Source organism: Bacillus rossius, chromosome 18 (genome assembly GCF_032445375.1).
Source record: "Bacillus rossius redtenbacheri isolate Brsri chromosome 18, Brsri_v3, whole genome shotgun sequence".
In the NCBI taxonomy this organism is placed as follows: domain Eukaryota; kingdom Metazoa; phylum Arthropoda; class Insecta; order Phasmatodea; family Bacillidae; genus Bacillus; species Bacillus rossius.
In genome coordinates, this window is record NC_086345.1 from 24490022 (window position 1) to 24510968 (window position 20947).

The 20947-nt window shown below is 41.0% G+C and overlaps 1 protein-coding gene across 1 annotated transcript; it reads right to left on the bottom strand.

Annotated features, from left to right (window-relative positions):
* Window positions 1–1896: 1896 nt before the first annotated feature.
* Window positions 1897–7457, bottom strand: LOC134541275 (uncharacterized). The gene is made up of 3 exons (XM_063384581.1): window positions 7204–7457; window positions 4772–5080; window positions 1897–2217 (listed from the first exon to the last, which is right to left on the bottom strand). Exons 1-3 carry the CDS (start codon window positions 7264–7266, stop codon window positions 2029–2031), a joined length of 561 nt encoding a protein of 186 aa, XP_063240651.1. The 5' UTR covers window positions 7267–7457; the 3' UTR covers window positions 1897–2028.
* Between the last annotated feature and the right edge of the window lie 13490 nt (window positions 7458–20947).

Below are 20947 nucleotides of genomic sequence, written 5' to 3' on the forward strand. Positions count from 1 at the left end.
AACTGTATTTTTAGAAGAGTACAGAGTTTGGCCATCAGGAACTGATGCATTATATAAACATATAAATAAATGCACACAATCTATTTAAGATGAACACAGATTCACGCCCAGCCGATCGTTCACCAATAATTATTTTGTTAATTTAACATGAATGTTCAGCCGTCAAAGTCTGAGTGTTCCACATGTTGTTGCATCTGTCACCAAACAACTTGTCTTGAATAGTCTACTTAAATAAATAAAAAATATTATATACACACGCAACAAGAATTACTGTCTCTCTCATACCTAGATAAACAAAAATCTACCCTTTGGGAAAATAAAAACGAAATTTTTGCGAGAATTTTAAATTTTTAATAACGTATTATTTATGTAACTGACCTAAATTGACCAAAATTTCATTTTAGTTACTTTATCACGACGCGCGTGAACTTACTCCCCCTCTTTTATTTTCCAAGAAGAAATTAAATAAAATATCACTAGAATTTTATTTACACTCCTCATTAACTCAATCAACCTTAAAATAAACAAACAATATATCTATACGTATATATGTATATCTAAACAGTGGCGGAGACGCAGTAGGGGAGAAATATCCTCCCTCCCAGAAGCAGTTATAAACAAATATGCGAAGTTTCGGATTCGCTCACGTGTTTTTTTTTTTTTTTTTTTGCAGCGTAGCGGAGGGAAGTGGGGTTAAAGGGTCAAAAACATCACTTCCGGGTAGCACGTGTGGGGATAGGCCTTTATGACCAGCGGTATTTCCCCCGTGTGCTATCACGACTCAGTTTCTTTCTTCTTTTTTTCACGACAGTGAACTTCTGCGAACGTTCCTTCGTAGCACTAAACCTTTCCACCGTCTTCTAAGACAAAAAAAAAAAAATTATGTGTTTTTATCTTCTCCATTCTTTCTTCCACTGGGGCGTTAGTATATGGAGCAAGTTGTCTTGTCCACACACGGAGTGTGTATTTTACCTCGCCACAGCCATAATTTTATACGCCCAAAACATCGCAGAAATTTTACTTGACCACGTCTTGCGATGGCTTGTAATTAATAATTAGAATCTCCGGCGTTGAAAAAAAAAAAAAAAAACAGTCGCTTTGATGAACGCGAACACTGCACTTCAGCCGAATGTTTTTGGGCGTCCAATCAACTTGCGGTTGGGGTAAGAAGGAGGGCAGAACATGGCTACTCTCTGGTTATAAAGTTGAAGTCACCCTGTTTAGCAGACTACAATTCCACACCCCCAAGGTGCCTAAAGAAGTATAGCCGTAGAGACCGGAAAAATTCGCGAATTCATTTCACGATAGGCTAAAATACAAATAGTTATACCTCAGTGTTGCCTCTGCTATTGGCTCACAACTCACCTGGATGACTCTGGGCCAATGAGAAACACCCGACCGAAGCTTTATCGAATCACAAGCTGATACGTTGGGACGTCTCACAAGACAGCAGCCAATGAGTGGATGGCATTTGACCGAGTGTACGTAGAACTATGGAGTTTTATCCTGGAAGTCATTAAACCCGCGAATTTTTCCGGTACCTAATTATAGGTAGAGACCGGAAAAATTCGCGGGTTCATTTCTTGATATGATAAAATTCAAATAAATACACCGTTGTGCTGCTTCTGCTATTGGTTCACTGTTAATATGTAGGACTCTTGGCCAATTAGAGACAATCAATCAAAGAAGTATCCAACCACAAGTTACCAACTTGAGACGCCTCAAAATTCAGTACCCAATGAACGGGCGCCGTTTTGCCCAAGTAGGACAGAGGATCGTGTAATCTATCCTTGAGGTCATTGAACTCGCGAATTTTTCCAGTCTCTAAGAGTAGGTATCTTCAAAAAAAAAAAATTAACTAAAACCTTTTAGATTGTTCAAAGAAAGTATGAAGCGTTTGGTTGTTGAATTGTTGTATTATCACGAGACACACGGGGGGGTTATGTTACACAAGTAGGTGGCGAAGCTTCCACGGCTCCCGTGACGGACAGACGCTGGACTCTGGAGGAAGGGGGAAAGGGAGGAGGGTCACCACGCGTCCTTGGAGAACTTTGACCTCTTGAGCTCGTGCACTCGGACCAGCATGTCGGCCACCCTGGTCGCCAGCAGCCTGAGCGCGCGGGACAGTCTCTCCTCCTCGGACTCGGAGCTGGACAGCAGCGTCCTCAGACGGCAGTGCCGCCGCACCATCAGCTCCGTGTCGAAGTTGACGGTCTCCTGCCGGCGGGGGTGACGGGCGGTAAGCCTTCAATTCGCAGACCGAGAGAGAGAGCCACACCCGAAGTTCCCCGAAGTTTCCCGAAGTTTCCCGAAGTTTCCCGAAGTTTCCCGAAGTTTCCCGAAGTTTCCCGAAGTTCCCCGAAGTTTCCCGAAGTTTCCCGAAGTTTCCCGAAGTTCCCCGAAGTTTCCCGAAGTTTCCCGAAGTTTCCCGAAGTTCCCCGAAGTTCCCAGAAGTTCTCCGAAGTTCCCCGAATTTCCCCGAAGTTCATGCTCACTTTCCCCCCCCCCTTTTGTTCTATCTCATTGTATAAACCGGTGTGGCATTAAAATTTTGCGGTCGATTATGATAGGTTAGCTACATTATAAATACTTAAAAAAAACATTGTGGATTGTTTGGTTATATTAGGTAAGTATAGCTGCATTAAAAATACTGTGAAATCATTTTATGGTTGCTTAGCAAATAACTTTTTAATATGTAGCCATCCAGGGATAGGAAACCGTTTACATGATTCCACAGTATCATTAATGTAGCTATCCTAACAAAATCAACCGTCCACAATGCTTTAAAGTATTTATAATGTAGATAACCTAATCTTTTACAATGAACAAACAAAAAATCCCGAAGTTGCACTATCGGACGTTTGGCTCTCTCGTCTGTGAAAAGAAGGCTTCCCGGGGACGGGGACGGCGACCTCTCTCTCTCTCTCTCTCTCTCTCTCTCAACGATCACTAGCCGGGGGTCACAAGGCACGGCCAGCGCATACTGGGAGTCACTTCGGAGGTACAGAAACATCTGGGAGCATTCTAGTACCTTGTGGAACATTCTAGAACTTTCACGATATAATTCACATATTTCTGTAACATTCTGGAAAGTTCCAGAATATTCTATAACCTTCTGAAAAATTCTGGAACATTCTGGAACATTATAGAACATTCACCATAATTAATACATCTGTGTAACATTCCGGAAAGTTCCACAATATTCTAGAACATTCTGGAAAGTTCCAGAATATTCTAGAGCCTTCTGGAAAATTCTATAACATTCTGGTACATTCGCCATAACTCATGCACACCGGTAACATTCTGCAAAGTTCCAGAATATTCTTGAAACTTCTGTAATATTCTATAACATTATGGAACATTATAGAACATTTCAAAATAATTAATATATTTGTGTAAAATTCTGGAAAGTTCCAGAATATTCTAAAACATTCTGGAAAATTCTAACACACTGTGGAACATTCACCATAATTTACATATTTGTGTAACATTCTGGAAAGTTCCAGATTATTCTAGGACCTACTTGAAAACCACTCAAGATATCCGAGTCGGGTCAGTTTACCAATCAGCATTTAAGAATTGGTTGAAGGCCGATAAGTGTTTTATTTCTGTATCAAGTTTTCAAACTTTAATTTTTTTTAGAAGGGTTTAAATGGCTGAAATGAGTATTTTCGGAGTGAATTATAGGCATAAAGCAACCGGTAGAGATTCTCGAAATCACTTAAGGTATCCGGCCTGGTCAGGGGTGTATGTGTGTCAGTGAGGCGGGATGATAAGCGCGACGCTCGCTGGTGCTTCTAGCGCGGTGTCTCCTCTGGACTGGCGCGCAGTCTTCTCGTCGTGCGTATGAGCGGCGACCGTGACACTACATGGCGGAGAAATGAAGATAAGGGTCTAATGCAAGTCCCTTAAGTGCTTTCAAGAATCTGCACCGGTTGTTTTACGCCTAAAAATCACTCCGAAAACACGCCTTTTAGCAGTTTTCACTTGTCTAAAAATACAGTTTAAAAACTTAATCCGAAATCAAAAGTACTTTTCTGCCCCCAGCGAACTCTTAAATGCTTTTCGTAAGCAGACCCCCCACTCGGATATCCTGAGCAGTTTTGAAATCGCGTTGTTTATCCTGAAGCTCTGCGCACCGTGTGTGATCTCCCAGTAGGCGGGATCCTTTGATGATCCTTATATAGTTTTACGGTCGCCGCTCGTCCGCACGACGAGAAGACTGCGCGCCAGTCCAGAGGAGATACCGCGCTAGAAGCACCAGCGAGCGTCGCGCTTATCATCCCCGCCTCGCCAGCACAGATAACGCCGCCCTGACGAGGCGGGCCTTGCGTCACCCTGCGCACGACCTTTGAATATATATACACCGTATAGAAGTCGCCAGCCCAGGTTCAAAAATTTCTAATACGGTTTTGAGGTAGTTGGTTAATTCACCGCCGCAAATCGCCACCATCTCTATGGCATCGACTTGTGGTTGGTCCCTGGCGCACAAGTGTCGAGCTCTTCAAACACCCCCTCCCGTTGAACGACCTCGAGCTGCAGTGAATGATAGACGGGGGGGTTGCGGGGGAATGACAGCGGGTGACAGTGCAGCGCTCTAACGTGTAAATAACAACTAAGACGATACAGGGGCGTTACGGGCGGCGCACTTGCAGCGGTGAAGTTCCCAAGGCTGCTCATCATACGTAGAGTAAATCCTTATCCACTCGCGACTTCTATACAGTATATGTATATTCAAAGGCACGACGAGGACAGAGAGGCAGGTCCCAACCTGCATGAGGGCCACTCGCTCGCGCAGGTCCGAGTACATGCCGGCGTACAGCATCACGTCCTCGGCGCACACCACGGCGGGGACCTCGTACTGCTGCAGCAGCGCCGGCAGGGTGTAGGGCACGCTCCCGGCGAAGGGAGGCACCGAGCGGACCGTGGTCCTCCACACCGCCGGGGCGTACTCCGTGGTAGTCCTCTTGGCCGGCGGCGGGGGAGGCGGCGCCGGAGGTTCCCGGACCCCGTCCGACGGACCCGTCGAGGCGGACACCGCAGAGCAGGACGCGTCCGTGGACGAGGTCATCGTCTCCTCCTGAGACACGCGCCACAACCATGGGCATCGCAAGGATACATATTTTGGGGGAGGACTTCAATTGATTTAGTTGTCTGAGGAATATCCATCCCCTAGAAGAAAAAAAAAAGCGACGGGGTGGTCCGTGGGTAGAGTTACCAGACACTGATAATAAAAAAAGGAGGACATTCATCTCGCAAAAGGAGGACATTTCACTAAAAAAGGAGGACAATATATATATATATTTTAAAAAAGCCATGAATCAATTACAATGCAGTACGATATTTCACAATGTTTTGGCATTTAATACAGTTTCAGTAAAAAGAACCAAACAAACTACGCATATACAGCATATTAAAAACACGTGCTTCTGCATGGTGCTGCTACCTGTCCAGCTGTCATAGAACTACTTACTAGTGGATGTCTCTGTGGACAGCGCGCGCTTTACTCAGAGTGTAACTGCAGGAATTATCTCACTTTATAAAAAAGCCGGAAATTTTGGAGCATTAAGGAAAATCCGGCCGGATGCAAAAAAATACATAAAAAGGAGGACATGTCCTCCTTTTACCGGACGTCTGGTAATCCTATCCGGGGGTCCTCCACCGTGGAAAATTTTGGGTTCGAAAGGTGCAAAAAGGTGGTTTTTAGGCATTTTTTCTTTCCTAAATATTCTAATTATAGTTTAGTTGCATTATATAATTTATTAAAAAAAAAAAAAAAAAATCGGAGAACGAATTTGTAAAAATGAAAACACAGTTAACGTATCTGCTGGTGCTATATCCACACGAAATCATTAAATTAAACATCAGGATAAACTGAGAAACTACGAAACTAAATATCTTATTGGAGGGGACGAAATTTTGAGACCGGTTTTCGACGCCCGTGCCACAACGTAGTGATCGGACGAAGGCCACATTCCGACTGACATCGTGGAGGGGAATTTTTTGGGAAAGGGTCGTTTATGGGAACGGTTTTCGTTTCTTAGGGGATCCCTTTAGCCAACACAATGATGGAAACAAACTCTAACTAGAAACTTTTCTACTTTTGGCCGCACATTGGGCCTTCGGCCGCACTGTGAGGTGGGAGTGGGCCTGACCCTGCGCGGAAGGTGATTGTCCTCCTGAGGTGTCAGAGCCGCTGTGGGCTCTAGTATCCGAGACAAGATACAACAGGTTCACTCTCTCTCCGCACCGAGTGGCAATCCTCTGCCTCCACGTCGGCACCGCTGCTGGGGCGGTGAACCGCCTTGACCACTGTTGGGATGGGTAGCCCTCAACCTCTGGTCACGGCATCGCCTTAACTGAAGAGGACGCACGGATAATTGTGAATAGCCCGGCTTGTTGACGGACGCGCGGATAATTGTGAATAGCCCGGCTTGTTGAAGGACGCACGGATAATTGTGAATAGCTCAGCTTGTTGACGGACGCACGGATAATTGTGAATAGCTCAGCTTGTTGACGGACGCACGGATAATTGTGAATAGCTCAGCTGGTTGACGGACGCACGGATAATTGTGAATAGCCCGGCTTGTTGACGGACGCGCGGATAATTGTGAATAGCCCGGCTTGTTGACGGACGCACGGATAATTGTGAATAGCCCGGCTTGTTGACGGACGCACGGATAATTGTGAATAGCCCGGCTTGTTGACGGACGCACGGATAATTGTGAATAGTTCAGCTTGTTGACAGACGCACGGATAATTGTGAATAGATCAGCTTGTTGACGGACGCACGGGTAATTGTGAATAGCTTAGCTTGTTGACGGACGCACAGGTAATTGTGAATAGCTCGGCCTGTTGACGGACGCACGGATAATTGTAAATAGCTGAGCTTGTTGATGGACGCACAGATAATTGTGAATAGCCCGGCTTGTTGACGGACGCGAGGGTAATTGTGAACAGCCCGGCTTGTTGACGGACGCACGGATAATTGTGAATAGCTCAGAATGTTGACGGACGCACGGATAATTGTAAATAGCTCAGCTTGTTGATGGACGCACAGATAATTGTGAATAGCCCGGCCCATTGACGGACGCACGGATAATTGTGAATAGCTCAGCTTGTTGACGGACGCACGGGTAATTGTGAACAGCCCGGCTTGTTGACGGACGCGCGGATGGCGGACGGACACGAGCTCAGCCTTACCTTATCGTGAGAGCCCATCGACGAGAACTTCACCGTCGACGCCTGGCTGCCTTCGACGACCATAGCGCTCTGCGTCTCACCACCACACGAGGAATTTACAATCTGCTTCGACGACGAAACAGGACACGGACGAACGGATCAAGAAATAATTTTCACTCACGGCAGGGCCACGATACAAAACAAACAAAAAACAAAACAAATGACAGGTGGTAAACCCACCACCACGTATCTCTGGGAACGATGACTGTGAACTTCTTTGAAGAAAAAAAATTCTCCTAGTTTCAACTGTTTCTTCTTTGGAAATTCGTGTGCAAATATCTTGCTAAGTTAGCATGGTGATTTTTTTTTTAAAAAAGAAATTAATAGTCACGCGATAACGTTTGATTTTATCATGAGCTAGCCGTGTGATCTATGGTAAAGTATTTGCTACTTATTATTGATGAACTACCAAAAAAAAAACACCGATAAAACTGACTTTTATTTATAAAATTAAGCCTAAAAAACAATTTCCATGTTTAGAACTTCAAAATTGACTAACTTTCATGAAAAATTGCATTCCCTATTTAATCTTCTTAGGATACGAGTTTTAAAAAACCTTTCGTAGTGCTAACCTACGTTATATAAACTCCTGTGCGAAATCTCATGCTTATAGACCCGCGTTGTGTATCAGTCAGCGTTAGATTTTTATTAAGTAGATTGTTATAAATAATAGAGTTATTAATGATCGCGGAGTAAAAAATTTCGTATTTTCAGTATCTTAAAACTTAATGCAGTGCGAAGAAAATAAAACTATCTACTAAAAAGGGGGGTTGTCTGTAAAGTCTGTTTACGGACGATAATTTTACGTGATAACGTAATAAGAAAACTTTGATGAAAAATTTCATACTTTTTAATTTTAAAATATAATTTACAGTTTTTGCAAATTTAATCTAAATAATTTGTTTAAATGTAATCACAAACAATAATAAGTTATAGAAATAAACTGAAATGAAATAAATGTCAATACATTGTTAGTTTGAAATGACGAATTTGGACAAATAAAACAATTTTTTTTAAATTGCTGCTTTTAATAAGCCCACCTTAACCTGTTTGATATTATAGAAGATTTTCTCGCACGGTGGTTGGCCGGTTCAACTTGTCATTGCCTCTCTATCGCTTGTTCCGCGCTCTCGCTTGCACGCTCGGCTCAGGCGGAACGTGACAATGAGTCATGCTTTTTCGTGCGTGCAGACGGCGTTCATCGATTTATAAGAAGTTATCACGTCAAAATGCCTACAACACAAAAACTGACATAACACATTTACAATTTATTCAACTGTTTTCGGCTTGACTTTGAGTTCTGTGACACACTGAATATGTTTGCACTTGTCGTGTCAGGTCGGGTTTCCCCGCAAACTAGACCGCTCCGCCATTGGCCAGACCCAAAAAACCCAACAGCCAATGAGCGCGAAACACAGCCATCGCTGCCTTGACTGACGTCCTTTTGACTAATATATGATATATTTTAATTTTAATTTGAAGCACACTACAGCGGATATGGGAGCCCTTTCGTACCTTGTAAGAGTCCTCTTTAACGGTTTTTGACGCCTGGCTAGCAGACTTTATATAAAAATCCAATTAAAGATGGTAAAAATTTTTTTGAACTGTTGTTCAGTTACATAAATATCTTAACTTATCAAGGTTTTTTTTTTAAAATAAATCAACTTGTTCTCGAGAGAGATTTTTTTTAAACTAGCTAGAGATTCATAAAAAAATTAATATATATATATATATATATATATATATATATATATATATACAGAAATCATTATTAAAAATAACCCCTACTCTAACAGAGATTTTCTAGAACCCTACATTTTTGTTCGTTTAATAAATAGTTAGCCTACCTGATCAGGAATGTTTAATTAGTTGTTTTGTAATGTTATAATTGGGGGCATTAAAAGTTATAATCGTGTTTCCACCTGAAGTTTATAACCAAATCATTAATTATCACTAGAGACAGGAAAAATTCGCGAATTAATTTCGCGAAAGGCTAAAATACAAATAGTTATATCTCAGTGCTGCCTCTGCTATTGCCTCACATCTCACCTGGATGACTCTGGGCCAATGGGAAACACCCGACCAAAGCTTTATCGAATCACAGGCTGCTACGTTGGAACGTCTCACAAGACAACAGCCAATGAGTGGAAGGCACTTGACCGAGTATACATAGAACTATGGAGTTCATCCTGCAGGTCATTTAACCCGCGAATTTTTCCTGTCCCTATTAATTATTTGTTTTGTAATGTTTTAATTGGGGGTATTAAAGTTATAATCGTGTTTCCACCTGACGTTTATAACTAAATCATTAATTTAACACCTTTATTATACTTGAGGTCTTAAAAAAATCGCTGGGACTTGAAAAAAAAATGTATTACATTCTTGGCTTCAGGTGAAACTGGCGGATGTGAAGATGTTCCTGTCTCCTCTATCTCTCTCTCTCTCTCTCTCTCTCTCTCTCTCTCTCTCTCTCTCTCTCCCGAGGGTGAGGTTTACGACGAGGGGGGGTTTCGTGGAAAAAAATCCCCCCCCCCCCTCGCAGACCAAACGGCGGGGAAAAGTCTCGCTGCTGTGTGCCCGGGAAAATCGATCAAGGCTCCTTCTACAACGATTCAGAAGCGGACACGCGGATAACATAAAACGGATGCGCGAATCACGGGACAGCGTAGCGTACCTGCAATGACACGGAAGAAATACGGATGAGCCTGTAGGGAACTCTAAACTCTTTCGTTTTACGTTGCTGCAATTTAACTCTTATTATTTTTTTTTTGACGTGACAACGTCTAATAAATCTATGAACGCCAGCTCCAAGCACGAAAAAGTGTCCCGTTACGCACGTTGTCCCATCACGCTGTGTCCCGTTACGCTGTGTCCCGTTACGCTTAATTCTACGCTTGCGCCGCATCTATCTCTCTTCCACTCGATTGGAACAACCATCGATATGACTTTTTCGAGGCACATTAAACTTGAAACACTCCCATTCGTTTCCTACTTTTCCTATCATCGTCCTATCCTTAACAGAATAACACAGATTGGAAGACGTTAAATAGCAAACATGTATAAAAGTTATAGTTAAAATAATCTGTTCGTTAAAGTAATAAACATATTTGAATTAATGAGTGCAAATAAAAGTAAATTTATTAATAACATTGTAGATTTAATTTCACTCCTTCTTTGCATCCATACAAAATAAGTAGTGATAATTCAATAAAAATCATTAAATTTTATTCATAAAAGTATGCAATCATTTCATTAATGTTTTGTTATGACGTTATGTTAAACTATCGTCCGTAAACCTACTTTACAGACATTTTTTTTTGTAAATGGAACAGAAATGTACACGTAAAACCAAACAGGCACATGAAAATAAAAACAACTAAAAGTCAGTCATAACGGCTGTCGACAGAAGTGAAAACTTAAAATTTTGATTTTAAATGTGTAATATGAAATCATTTCTACGTCAAATTTACGCTATAAAATGATTTTGGTATTATATCACTAGCATGTCGGTGACGCGAATCCATAAGTTTTGCCCCCTACCAATACTAACTTTGAAACTAGAAGAAATGAAGATTTTTTCATTGAAAGAATAAAAAATTGTTAACTTAAATCTACAAATAATCAACATTATCTCTAATAAATCAATAACCTAACATTTGAAGAAATTCACATCGTAAATAAATAAACAAAAGAAAAAAAACATAACCTTAACTTAACTACGTTCTACAAAATTGGTTGTCTGTAAAGTCAGTTTACGGACGATAGTTTAACGTGACAACTTCATAACAAAATATTGATGAAATGATTTCATACTTTTATGAATAAAATTGAATCATTTTTATTGAATTATCACTATTTTGTATGGATACAAAGAAGGAGTGAAATGAAATCTACAATTTAATTGATTAATTAAATTTTATTTGCACTCATTATTTCAAATATGTTTATTACTTTAACGAAGAGATTATTTTAACTATAACTTTTATACATGTTTGCTATTTAACTTCTTCCAATCTGTGTTATTCTGTTAAGGATAGGACGATGATAGGAAAAGTAGGAAACGAATGGGAGTGTTTCAAGTTTAATGTGCCTCGAAAAAGTCAAATCGATGGTTGTTCCAATCTAGTGGAAGTGAGATAGATGCAGCGCAAGCGTACAATGACCTTAACGGGACACAGCGTAACGGGACAATGTGCGTAATGGGACACTTTTTCGTGCATGCAGCCGGCGTTCATCGATTAATTAGACGTTGTCACGTCTATATATATATATATATAGGTATATATATATATATATATATATATATATATATATATATATATATATATGTAGTCTGGAGCTGAATTTCGACAAGGAATTTTATTAAACTACTGCCCATCTTTATGAAATTATTGAAACAGTTAGTGCTATAAAGTTTCTTTTTTTTTTACATTGTGAACTTTTTGTTCGCGCCATCCGCCACAGGATGTGCAGCAGCACCGTCGCTGTTACGCATTTCCGTTCGCATTCACGAAACAACTCCTAGAAAATTCCAGTGTGCCCGAGACCTATACTCTATACCTATGCCCTATACTCTTCGGAATAAAAAAAAATAAAGTTTTGAACTTCTTCATGACAAACCTGCCAAATTTCACGAACCACACATAACTCTCTCCCGTTCAGAGATGAACGACTTCCGAAATAACGCGTTTTTCAGGACGGGGTTGCGATTGGCGTCTTGAAGTAGGATGTTTCCGGTTCCCAAGACTTAACTGAGTGAGTGCTCAAACCTTCCCCCTCCCTCCACATTCCTGTGTTTACGAAGATCGTAAAAAGAACCCCCGATGTTGGATTTACGACCGGGCTCGTTTGCTTTACTCGGGACCGCGCGGGCAGCTGTAATTCAGACCGGGACTTAGAGCTTCCAGTGATCTTTAGGGGTTGAAAAAAAGGGAGGAGGGGTGAAGGTCACGCCTTTTCCTCCGCACTCACTGTCACCCACACATAACTTACGAACACACCACTAAGAAACCTAGAAAAAATCCACGTAACTTAGAAACTGTCATGAGTTAGAACGATCATTACTTAGAAACACGTAACTTAGAAACACTACGCAGAACCACACAACTTAGAAACGTCGTAAATTAGAAAGTCATAACTTAGAACTATCACAACTTAGAAACTCTCAACTTAGAAATGTCATAACTTAGAAACACGTAACGCAGAATCACACAACTTTGAAACGTCATAAAGTAGAAGTCATAACTTAGAACTATAACAACTTAGAAACTCACAAGTTGGAAACACGTAACTTAGAAACACACAACGCCAAACCACATAACTTAGAAACACACAATTTTGAACAGGCATAACTTAGAAGATTATATCTTGTGTGTTTATAAGTTGTGACAACACCCACCAAGCGAAGGATCGGCAAAGGTAGAAGAAATGCTACAAGGAAGGCCACCGCTGTCATTAGTCATCGTAGTCCTCACAGAAAAAAAATGGGATGTGACTGTGTCATGGACACAGCCGTGTGTTGTACGTAATACGTGTACGTAACGCTATATATTCACTGTAACTATTTGACACTAATGTTTTATATGTGCAATCGATAGATTTGACGAGAGCTGACGATTGAAACTCAAACGAACGTCGTAGCTTCTCCGAGTCAAAAGTTATACCAAATGGAAATCTGGAAACGCAGCAAAATGACCTCAAAATGGCGGCGCTTCCCCCTCCACCGCGCGCGATGCGTCACAGTCCTCACTTAGCGTAACGAATTCTTTGATTCTTTAACTATCCAGTGGTGTGATTAAATTTTGGATGGAGATGATAGATATGTAGCTGCAACACCAAACTGTATCCTCCGACTTTGTTATCATTCGTTTTTTGAATTGCCTGCCACTATGGAAATAATTTTAAAGACGTATTCACGTCAAAAAATTATTGTGATTAAAAAAAAGATTCCTTCCGAAACAGTTGCCAAGAAATATTTTGTACTACTACAAGAAATATATTTAACTTTATGCAACACAAGACTATGGTTAATTTTTCATATTTTTAGAGATAATACAGAGTATTTATCACAGATATTGTCATATAATTCTATATTCAAGCTTAATTTCTTTTTAAACCATGGAAAAGAAGATCAAACATTCAATTATAGCAAATTAATTTCGTGTTACCATGCTTATTAATGTGCGCCTGGATAGCTATTCAGGGAAAGATTTACAAGTAACTTTAGCTAATAAGAATCCGAACCCAGTATTACTGGGAACACTATTTTGTAGTTATACAGTTTTTCATGTAAATGTACAAATTTGTACAAATATCTGTAATTCGACATGAATATTTGTGTTCCATATACAAAAACAAAATTGCAATGCTCATTGCGTGTAGGTACAGGCATTTATTTAGGGGTTCATGTAGTAATCTTTATAATGTCAAGGACTACAGAACACCAGGCGCTTTAAAACTTGGGCCAGGCTCATAAACTAACTTTAATTCGGTAAATAAATATCATTCCATTTCTCCAAGTTCTTTGAATGGTTCTTACAATAACGAACATTGATTTAAGAGTTGTTTTATTTTTCGCTGGACATACTTCATTGCTGATTAACCAGCACATTGAATAAATTTCTCTAATTATAAGAACCACATAACCTAAAAAAAAGATTTCAATTTTTTAAAGCAATGTTTTTGGTTTTTGTGAAATCGCTCTTCAGAGATGTAGTCACTTTTTTTTTTTAATTTTCCTGACGTGATAAAATTTTATTTCACTGCCATTGGAGTAAAAAGCTATAAATCTTTGTATATTATATTGTGAAAGTTTATAAAGTAATTTTAAACACAAGTTCAATACTATTATAAAGACACCCGACTTCTTGGTGTTGCTTGGTTTAGGCACAACTTGCTTTGAAATTTGCATTTTGGTTCAACAAATCATGCACCACCAACCGAGAAATTCTTGCATGAATGTCATTTGCTTTCTGCAAAACAGCTGTAGCGATTTCTTTTAAATTTAAATTATAGTTTTTTTTCTGAAGGGAGATATCAATCCACATATACCCTAAATCTATAAATAATGGTTTAAATATACAATTTTATTATTAAAACGTTAAAAAACAGAGGTAGTTAAAAAGTGCTAAAATAATAACACCCAAATTTATTGAACCATATTTAATATATCTATGGAGTACGTGTCTATTTTGAATTTGATGTCAATCGGTTAGCAATTGATTAGATAAACCAAATATAGCTACAATACGACAAATGTGCTACAAGTTGTTTTTTTTAACGATAAAGGAACATACTATAGGAATATTCGTAAAAATGCCTTCACGCACTGAGTATTGTTAAACAATCATGATACCAGCATATCGACAATAGATTATCGTTAAATCAGTTTTATCATCCTGATGTGGATGTCGTGCTCATCACGAATTCAATTATTAAACCCGGCAAATAGTTCTCTCACTTCCACGAATTTTCATTGTAACATTTTCAAACGTAGTTTCGCTTCCTACGAAGCTTTTTCACAGACGAGAGAGCCAAAACCCGAAGTTCCCCGAAGTTCATGTTTTTTTTCCGTATATTTAATGTAGCTATCCTAACCAAATCAACTGTCCAAAATGTTTTAAAGTATTTATAATGTAGCTAACCTAACCTAATTGACCATTAGTATCGTTTTATCAACACAGCGATATTTATTTACAATGAACAAATAAAAAAAACCGAAGATGCACGACCGGACGTTTGGCTCTCTCGCCTGTGAAAAGAAGGATCCAGTTTTGCATTCCATAAATTTCTCACGAAGTGCACAGTCCGCGCGGCTGAAAAAACACGCGAAATTCTCTTTGCCTTTTTTTGTTCGGTTGTTGATTTTGTTCCGGGGAGTCAAGGGGGAAATTTATTTTTTTTTCGGCCTTTTATTTTCCTTTCAAAATTCTCAGTGAGGATCTAAATTTTTGTAAATTTTTTCTTAAAGTATCCCGAGACCATGGACCACTGCACGCCGTGTACCTCTTCGATGACGGACGTGACCTTGCCTTCGTCGTCGGAGGACTCGAACGGGCTCATATCCTTCGCGCGGACTTCCAACAGCTCGTTGCACGACTTCCGTGCGGGCGCGCGCGACGACGACGCGGGGACTTCGTCTTCGACCGGGACAGAGACTTCGCAGGAGCAAGGACACTGTTCTCCTCCTCCTCCTCCTGCTCCTGCTGCTCCTCCGGAGAAGAAGAAGTCGCCGAAGAGGTCCCCGCCCAAGGTCTCCCCGGGCGCCGACTGGTACGAGCCCTTGCCTCCCGTCCCCAAAGACGTACCTCCGCCGGCGGCGCCTTGCTGCCCGTTGACGGCGGGGAAGTCCCGGTGGACGCGCCTCCCCAGGTCCGAGGTACCGCCGAAGAGGAAGCTCGTCTGCGCGCCGCCGCACGATCCGCGACCCCCGGTCCCTCCTCTATGGAGGACCACGGCGCGCCGCTGCCCGCCCTTCGCCGGCTGGGTGCCCTACCTCGCCGCCGACCAGCTGGACCCTTGGGAGGTCCCGCTCATGGCCACCGCCGACGGGGACTTCGTCTGCGTGTACGTGGGGCTGTACACGGACCTGCGAGATAGGCTGTCCGTGCTGCAGGCGACGGTGAACTTCGAGACGGACGAGGTGGTGAGGCGCCACAGGCGCCACCGGGACCTGGTGCGCGAGGTGGAGGACCGGGGAGCCGAGGCGCTCAAGAGGATGCGCGCCATGGCGGAAGACATGAGGCAGCAGAAGCAGGTCATCGCCGAGTTCAACCGGGCCGCGCGCCGCCGCGGTCTGCACCCTCCGTAGCCTGGGACCGCGTCTGCAAGAGAGCTGCTGCCCTCGCTGTCTAGATAGTCGGGTGAAGGATGAAGAGTACTCGCTGGCTGTCAAGATAGTCGGGTGAAGGGTGAAGAGTACTCCCCGGCTGTCAAGATAGTCGGGTGAAGGATGACGAGTACTCGCTGGCTGTCAAAAATGTCGGGTGAAGGACGAAGAGTACTCACTGTCAAGGACGTCGGTTGAAGGAGGAAGAGTATTCTCTGGCTGTCAAGATAGTCGGGTTAAGGATGAAGAGTACTCGCTGGCTGTCAAGAACGTCGGGTGAAGGATGAAGAGTTCTAGTTGGCTGTCAATATAGTCGGCTGAAGGATGAAGAGTACTCGCTGGCTGTCAAGATAGTCGGGTGAAGGATGAAGAGTACTCGTTGTCTGTCAAGATAGTCGGGTGAAGGATGACGAGTACTCGCTGGCTGTCAATATAGTCGGCTGAAGGATGAAGAGTTCTCGCTGGCTGTCAAGATTAGTCGGGTGAAGGATGACGAGTACTCGCTGGCTGTCAAGATAGTCGGGTGAAGGATGAATAGTACTAGCTGTCAGGGACGTCAACTAAAGGATGAAGAGTACTCGCTGGCTGTCAAGATTAGTCGGGTGAAGGATGAAGAGTACTCGCTGTCAAGAACGTCGGCTGAAGGACAAAAGAGTACACCGAGGACGCTCGGTTGAGAAAGAGGAAGCGAAGACGAAGAAAGCACCATCCGTCCCGTACCGCTGGTTTTTCAAGGATGTAGAGTGAAGTAGAAGCGAGACGCGTGGTGGGGGAACCCAAGAGAGACGATGTACGAGACCAACCGACAGCGAGGATTTTCGACAGCAACTACCTCACTTTCTGACCTTATCTCTCGGAGGATATTTTTCTTTTTTTTGTAGAGGAGTAGAAGGCCACTGAGGACGCTCGGTGAGGAAAAAAAAAGAAGAAAAAAAAGGAGGAAGTGGGGGAGACGGAGAAAGGACACCGTAGTAATGAGAAGAGTGCCATCTGAGGTTGAGGTTCGCAACAGCTGATTCCACGCCGTCTGTTTCAAGGTAGTTAGTTGTGTGGAGGAGAAGCATGACTATGAGTCCGCTCGGTGAAAGAAGCCGGACAAGAAGTGAAGAAAGAAAGGTGCGAAGAAAGGTAGATGAAGGACACCAGTTGCCACCAGTCGCTGCCTGAAGCACTCTCTTCGAAAGGACGTTACGCGAAAGGAGACGACGGACACTCTGCAAAGAGGACGGAGGAAGCGAGGCAGAAGAAGGATCACATGCCATATCGATCTGATCGCGGAAATACCTAACCTATAAGCCATATCCCCACACCTTTACACATATCCCTGTCTGATTAACGCTATTACTAAACCTGTCTGTATGAAATTCAAATGTAAAAATATAAAAAAATAAATAAAAAATAGGTAAGTCAGTTGTAAATTTTTGTTAAACTTGTTGTTATTACATTAAAAAGTTTTAATTATTGTCATGCGAAAGTTTTATCGAAAGATAAATAGTTTTAAGGTTTGCTAGAAAACCTGGATGATTTCAAGCAGGAAAAAAAGTTAAGTTAACATAGTTTAAAGTTATGGTAAATGCATTACATATTAATACGAAACAATTGTTACGAAATATTTCTCCGAAGTTTTCACGAAATAAAAATACGAAACGGAACCGATCGTCACCTTTCTATTTTTTTTGTCTTTGGAATTACGTTTTTTTTTTTTGTTTCGTGAATGGCCTTGGATCAAACAGACCACGGAACAAGCTGAATGTATTCTCATTGCGATATCTGAGCTGACGTTAACTGGCTTGAGTTATGTTGGTTTACATTTTGCGATTTATTTTATACTTAAAAAAAATTGGTTGTCTGTAAAGTCGGTTTACGGACGATAGTTTAACGTGACAACAACATAACAAAACATTGATGAAATTATTGCATAATTTTATGAATAAAATTGAATCACTTTTATTTTAATAATAAAAGAATAAATACTTGAAATTATACTAGTAATCAGATTTTTTAAATGCAAGAATAATTAACCTTTATTGCCGAAATTGTTGTTGTAATAAGCAATGAAAACCACATTAACTTTTCAGGTAAATATGTAGTGTACGGATTATCATCAAAAAATTTTTTAAAAATCTGAAATAACTTTTATTATAAATACACTTTTACGTCCTCTTTTAATTACAGCCTGCGGAGATAAATTCCAATTAATTTTGGAGATATCGCCGTTCTTATTTTGCAATACAAGACCTATGTAATCATTCGACCGTCGCCATTTTATATTTTTCCGTGTGTGCGTGAATGCCTAAATAACATAAATTTTCCATTATATAAGGTTAGTTACATTATAAATACTTCGAAATAAACGGAAATTAAAAATAATATCAATTAATTTTACTTGTATAGTTTTAAGTATTTATAATGTAACTGACTTGACCTAACAAAACGGGACAAAGGTACATTAGGTCAGGTCAGGTCAGCTACATTATAAATACTTTGAAACTGAACTGACATTAAAAATAATAAAATTAATTTTAATGGTTGTTCATTTTTAAAATATTTATAATGTAGCTGACCTAACCTAACAAACCGGAACAAAGGATTAACAGTATGAACGAACGTAATTGACCGTTGTAATTACTCATCGTTTTGAACCATAAATGAATAAATCATCACCTATTTGTTCATTTGAATATTGGCCTATCACGAACTATCGCGAGACAACATAATCCAATAAAAAACATTAGATACTCGTAAAAAAAATCAATGGTGAAGCTGTGTGAATGTACAGGTATAGTGATTAAAATTTAAAAATTCGATATCTACAAAAGTAATTGGAATTTCTTATCTCCGCAGGCTGTAATGAAAAGAGGACGTAAAAAAGCATATAATGAAAGTTATTTCAGATTTTTAAAAATTTTCTTGACGATAATCCGTACACTACATATTTACCACTTTGCACTTCACTTTATAAACAGTCGACGAAACAGTTCACTTGTAGATGACTTGTAATTAATTTTAAAAACTGGCGTTTAGCTATAAAGTTTAAATATAATTTTGAACAAGTTTTCATATAAATAAACTGTAATAAAATATCTATCATTAATTATATGAATCACCATAATTTTTTAGTCCATTGTAACATTACCTATTATTATGGCACTCGGCGACAGATGCCACTTTTTTTAATAATAAAAGAATAAATACTTGAAATTATACTAGTAATCAGATTCATTTTCTTACGTACATTTGACGTAGAAATTATTTCATATTACACATTTATAAACAAAGTTTTAAGTTTTCACTTCTGTAGGTGCGGCGCAAGGTTACAATGAGCGTAACGGGACACAGCGTAACGGGACAATGTGCGTAACGGGGCACTTTTTCTTGCGTGCAGACGGGGTTCATCGATTTATTAGACGTTGTCACGTCAAAAACGCGAACACACCAATCACTAATGTCGCCTTTCTCTGGCTATTTTGGCTGGGGATGCCTATTGAACCAGACACCCATGGTTCTTCTTATTCCTCCTAGAAAGCTACTAAACAAAACTTCAAACTGTGCAGGTAATAAGTTAAGGCAGTTGTTGTGTGCAATCTTTGCCATGTTAATACTCGATGTCAACATGAGAAAGACCCCCTATTTTCACAGCAAAACAATTTTTTGGCTGTAATGAAGTTTAATGCTAATTTATTGCAGGCGTGTAGGTTTTTTAAAAAAATTTTTTTTATCATTATACACTAAATGACAGCATTTTCAGATTCTCTTTAGCTTTTTTAATTTCTTAAACAAATTTTTAGCAAAAGGCCTTTATATAACTTTGATTTTCCTGCTTTCCAATTGCTAACCAGTTGGATTCAACTTCAGAACAGACACACACTCCATGGTATTCAAAGACTTGGTGTGATAATAGATTTTTTCTTTTACAATTTATTTACTACAATGTTCCAGAGAGCGTTGCTCTATTTTGGAAATATAGATGTCAAATTGGCAACATCATAAACATACCTTCTTTAAGAAAATAGATGCACTTAAGCCTATATGTGATTAAGATTTACACTACAAATTGCACATTTAACACGTACAATATTCATAATATCTTTAAGATAACAATTGAACGGAAATGTGACACAAAGATGGTGGACCCACATATAGATGCATAAATATGTATATAGTCACTTGCGTTAAAATGTTTTCGGGTACATACCAAACGTATTGTTACGATTTGCCGGGTTCGTAAAGGATAGCCCTTTTAAAGATTTTTATCGCACACAGTTTTATTAATTTCCAATATTTACATCACTAACAATCTTCTTAAATACCTAATAATTAACTACACTTAAAGAAATGTCTATTCCCCAGTCACTTGGTTCTTACACACCGCACACCTCGCTGGGCCGCACCTCTGGCGCAACTCTCGCCGCAGCACCTCCCGTGGTCCTCCGTCGCCGCCGTCGCACTTCCCCTTCGCCGAGGATCCGCTCGACGCCTCGCTCGGAACTTCGCTCTGGACTCCGCCGCGCCCGCGACACTATCGCCCCGGGAACTGAACTCTCCGCCCTGGAACCTTCGTCCAGGGACTTCGCCGCTCTGCCGCACCCGCGGCACTATCGCCCCGGAAACTCCGCCGCGGGGAAAGCTCCCGCCTGAACTCTGACTCCATTCCCCGGAGGCCGGCGTCCCGGGCTTATATATCGGCCCAGGCACCTTCTCGAATCCACCAGCGCGGCTGGCGGCCAGTCGCGTCATTCCGCGCCGACCCAAAAGGCAGAAATCTCTCGAAACACGTGTCGGCGGCTCGCGTAACTCCGCAGCTGTCAGGTGTCAGATGTCTTAGCTACCAGCGCCGCGCGGGAAGCGGTGGAAAGGAGGGGGGGAAAGTGACAATCC